The sequence below is a fragment of the Dicentrarchus labrax genome, unplaced genomic scaffold (assembly GCF_905237075.1).
Source record: "Dicentrarchus labrax unplaced genomic scaffold, dlabrax2021, whole genome shotgun sequence".
In the NCBI taxonomy this organism is placed as follows: Eukaryota; Metazoa; Chordata; class Actinopteri; family Moronidae; genus Dicentrarchus; species Dicentrarchus labrax.
The window spans coordinates 814,440-819,439 of NW_026136715.1; the positions used below are offsets into that span (position 1 = coordinate 814,440).

The following is a 5,000-nucleotide window of genomic DNA, read 5'->3' on the forward strand; positions in this document are numbered from 1 at the left end:
GATGAAAGATTCCAGAGTAGAAGAGCAGTGCTGTTGGATCACTGTCACATCATTGCACCAGCTACTGTTGGTATAAAAACAGATACCTCCACCCTTTGTTTTGCCGGAGAGTTCCGTGTTACGATCCGCTCTGAGGAGTTGAAAGCCTGCCAGCTGCAGCGCAGAGTCCGGTACCGATCCACACAGCCACGTCTCCGTGAAGCATAAAACAGAGGATGAAGAAAAGTCACTGTTTTTCCCCAGAAGTAGCTGAAGTTCGTCCATTTTGTTGCACATTGAACGCACATTGGAGAGGAATATTCCAGGTAATGGTGTGTGATGTCCACGCTGGCGGAGACGCACAAGCGCACTGGCACGTTTCCCTTTCCTCCTGCGTTTCACTGCGTGAGCAAAGGTGAGCGCACCTTTGACCACAATGTCCAATAATTCCATGGAAGAAAGAAGAAAAGTGGGAAAGAGATCAGCTGGAGTTGTTCCCCTGATGTTCATGAGCTCTTCTCTAGTGAAAGAGTTCTGGGTATCACAGCCGAAAACTGAATTAACAAACAAAACAAGAAAAAACAAAGTGCACCAACACACTGAGGCGGCTGTACGTGGCGCCATCTTGTCATAACACAACTATGTGTCTCTATGTGTCTCTATGTGTCTCTATGTAGGGATGCATTAAACATCTGGAAGCTTTAAGGACTTTTGCTTCTGTTTGTCATCAAGGTCAAAGAGGAAGAGGAGGAGAGAGATGACAGTTTCCAGAGGAAGTGGAAACAGAAATATTGTAGTGAACAGCTGTGACCTAGATCTGTGTGTGTGTGTGTGTGTGTGTTTGTGATCTGGGCCGTGATTTATGTGTTAGTACCTGAGGACCCTGAACACACCACACACAGACAAACTCAGTGATGACAGCACAGTGTGATTACATGATCTCTCTCTCTCTTTGTTTAGTGATTTCCTAGATTTCCTGTTTCCCAGAATGCCTTGCTGTTGTGTCCAGCTGTTGTTTTTTTTTATATATGCATGTAGACAGTAGAGTAATAGACTACTGATAGAGTAATCAGTAAGTCCATTTACAACAATGTGACGGACAAAAAAGGATTCTGCTAGTCTTTATAAGTACCTCCAAATAATGACAGTTAATCATAAAAGCTAATGTTAGCAAAATGCTAGCTAACTTTACATTACCGGGTAGTTACTATGGTATACATCCAGAATACACTGTAACTTTATTGATCATATTGATCAGTATACACTGTATCTGTATGGATGATATTGATCAGTATACACTGTATCTGTATGGATGATATTGATCAGTATACACTGTATCTGTATGGATGATATTGATCAGTATACACTGTATCTGTATGGATACTGACGGTATTAGTTGGATTAATGCTTTAATAATGGGAGTATTGATTACTGAGGCTGTACTAAGAAATAAAGGAAACAGGATTTAGCAGAATGGTCCTTTAAAGTCTTCCAGTGAACTCAGAGCTGGCGGCGTCCCAGCAGGTTTGTCAGCCATCCAATGAGCAGCTGAGGTTTGGACGGCGCAGGTCACATGACTGAGGGTCACGTTGTTTCTTCCTGTGGAGGAGCTGCTTCACCCGCAGGACCACAAGAACCGACTAATTATCTCCGAATTACCCCGAGTCGACTCACATCGCCACGACAACAGCGCGTGTGTGTGTAATGGTGGTGTAGTGGGGCATCACTCGCACACAACCCTGCATCCGCCTTGTTAGCTTCCTGTGTGTGTGTGTGTGTGTTGATGATGATGATGATGATGATGTGTGTGTCACGCTGCCCTCCAGCCTGGTCCAGCTGGAAGGTCATCAGTTCATTTAGTGAACATTGGGGCAGTTTTTCTTCTTCTTCCTCTGCTCAGTTCACAGTGAGGCTGAGTTGCAGCCGGTTGGCTAACGTTAGCTCGCCTGCTCGCTAACAAATTACAATATATATATCTGAGTAAATGTTCCTTGATTTCAGCCAACAATAAATGATTCCCATGTCTTATTTCAATCTTCTATATGTTGTCATGTATTGTAGCAGTAATGTTAGCTTTGACTTTTGGACTCTGTGGTCGGTGTGGGTTTTTTGTAGATGTTAGCGGACTCCAGATAGTATTTTGCTAGGGATAAGGTTAGCCAGCCAGCAGCAACCCAGCCACGCTGAATAATGTTATCAGGCCGCCCCACAACACGAGTGGTTAACGTCATCATCCAGGCTGATCTGGCTGAATTGTCATTTGCAGGTTATAAAATAAAGTTTATCTTCAGTCTTAACGGATTATAGATTCATTTATATGGTACATTTCCATCTCCTCAGTTTAATAAATTCAATCATATAATCATGTTATTTTCGGCACTTTATTGTTCTGGATCATTCATATAAAATTATTGTCTTGTCAGTCACTGTCACTGTGACTGTATTGTGTAGTAACATACAAGCACCACAAGATGGCAGTAGCTACAGTTGTCATTCATTATTATTTAGTTTTTATATGTGCAGTAGTTTTTGTTTTCAGGCGTTTCTTCTTATTTTGTTTCAGTTTCACTTTCAGAAAAAATAATCCATCAAAACAATGTTTTTTGTCACTTTTCTCGTATATATGATTCACAAAAGATGAAAAACAAAAAGGTTTCTCAGACTTTGGAGGCAGCCTATTTTCCAAACCCTCCTTAATTTATATAAAACATAAACTAATCAAACATAATCAATGTTCAGGAGTCTTTGTTTTAGATATATATAAATCAGAAGATTAGAGGACCCAGCATTGAGCCTTGTGGTACACCAAATTTCATAATTTATTTAAACGCACTGCTGTCGACATTAAAAGAATAAACTGTGTAAAAGAAGTTTATTTAAGTTTATTTCTGACATTACCGATGGTTGGAGATTTTCAATCATTGTTTAGGAGGTTTTCTGTCAAAGATTTCTTATCAGTTTGTCCTAATTTTCTCCCTGTTGGTGCATTTGTGGACAGTCAGACATCTTAAATCTGACAAATTCACAACGTGACTGTTGGGAATAAAGGACATCCTCTTTAAAGGTTTCTTTGAGGTTTAGATAAAATTAAAATAAGGCTCATCGTTTCATGGAGGGGACAAAGGGGCGGATTAACTCTGCTGCCACGGTAACCGATGATGTCACGTATGTTAATGCTCATTTCCATGACAACGTTATCAGAAGGTCCGCGGGGGCCATCTTAATTCAGAGAGCAGGAAGTCTGATCCTCTGTCAGGATTGGGAGGATTAAACCGAGTCCCTATCTAAATGTTGGAGGTTGTGACCTCTGTTAAACTCACTGAGGTCAAAGGTCACACAGACACACAGGTGTGTCCCTGCTCAGTGAGACAAAACATCCAGGCTCTTATTTTGACTGTGCAGTCCATCATTTCTGTCAGTCATCTATCTAAATGAGTGGTTCCCAACCTGAGGTTGGGACCCCCTGCAGGGTCTAAAGATAAATCTGGGAAGTCAAAACTATATTGAAAGGTAAAAACATATAAAACACTGAACACATTTACATATTCAACACTCTCAAATCCTTCAAATAAAAATATTTCAGAAGGAAAGAAGTTGTGTGTTTGTACAGTGATAATAAAGTTGTGTTTGTACAGTGTTAATAAAGTTGTGTTTGTACAGTGTTAATAAAGTTGTGTGTTTGTACAGTGTTTATAAAGTTGTGTTTGTACAGTGTTAATAAAGTTGTGTGTTTGTACAGTGTAAATAAAGTTGTGTTCGTACAGTAATCAGTGAGCTCTGTGTCACTAAAAGTTGCAGCTTGATTGACGGGTGAATGTCAGGATATTATTGGTTGAAATCAGTTAGATCATGCTGACGTAAGCACACGTCACATTTAGTTTTACAGGAAGACACAATGATTGGATTTTATATAAAAATAAAAATAAATAGATTTTTGTACATTGTCATACATTGTTAAATATAACTGAGAATGTGATTTTAAAAACTTAAAAAGACATTTTAATATTGTTGTATGTGTAATATTTACTGTGTGTATATTTACTGTATGTCTAATATTTACTTTATGTATATTTACTGTATGTCTAATATTTACTGTGTGTCTAATATTTACTGTATGTCTAATATTTACTGTGTCTAATATTTACTGTATGTCTAATATTTACTGTATGTATATTTACTGTTTGTATATTTACTGTGTGTATATTTACTGTATGTCTAATATTTACTGTATGTATATTTACTGTTTGTATATTTACTGTGTGTATATTTACTGTATGTCTAATATTTACTGTATGTCTAATATTTACTGTGTGTATATTTACTGTATGTCTAATATTTACTGTATAAATGGTGTTTCTTTGAATAATGACTGTATCAGTGTAGTTGTTGTTTAGGTTGACAGAATAAAGTGACTGAACTGATACAAATATCACAATGCTTAAGTAATTTGATTACTTTCAATTACTTTTGGATTATACAACATGAAATATTGAGATAAAGACAATGTGAGATTATTAATATAAAAATATGTCTCTGATTTCATTATCAGACATTTCTGATGGTTCACAATAATTATAACAACAATAAAATAATAATATGACTGTTTTACAGGTAATTAATCATTTAAGTAAATTCAACTGAACATTTAAATAAAGAATTTGATCTTCAGATAAATTCTGTCAACACATTTGAAATCAGTTATTATATTTTCATTTTATTTATCAAAGTTACTTGTTACAATAAATATTTCCCTGAATTGAGTACTGAATCAGAAATGGAAACAGATGAATTGATTGATTGATTGATTGACTCCAGATGTTTATGATTGAGTCTCAGCTGTAAAATAAAAACTTTTGCAGATAAAATCTTACTTTTGTTTCTGTCCTCGTACATCTCGCTGCTGCTCTCAGCTCCAGATCATCATCTCTAATCGATCACTTTCCCTTCTTCTCTTTCACAAACTACTAATGCACATTGCAGCCGATCGATCAGGACGAACACGCTCCTTTGATGTCTGAAGC

General features: G+C 37.2%; 1 protein-coding gene across 2 annotated transcripts in view; it reads right to left on the reverse strand.

Annotated features, from left to right (window-relative positions):
* The window catches only part of cacna1fb (calcium channel, voltage-dependent, L type, alpha 1F subunit), a 57,261-nt gene that overhangs the window by 52,074 nt on the left and 187 nt on the right, over positions 1 to 5,000 (reverse strand). For both annotated transcript variants that reach the window (XM_051426671.1, XM_051426670.1), the window contains exon 1: positions 4,851 to 5,000. This exon is cut by the window's right edge and continues 187 nt beyond it. In XM_051426671.1, the coding sequence (XP_051282631.1) occupies positions 4,851 to 4,872 (22 nt within the window). In that variant the 5' untranslated portion in view covers positions 4,873 to 5,000. The remainder of the gene's footprint in view (positions 1 to 4,850) is intronic.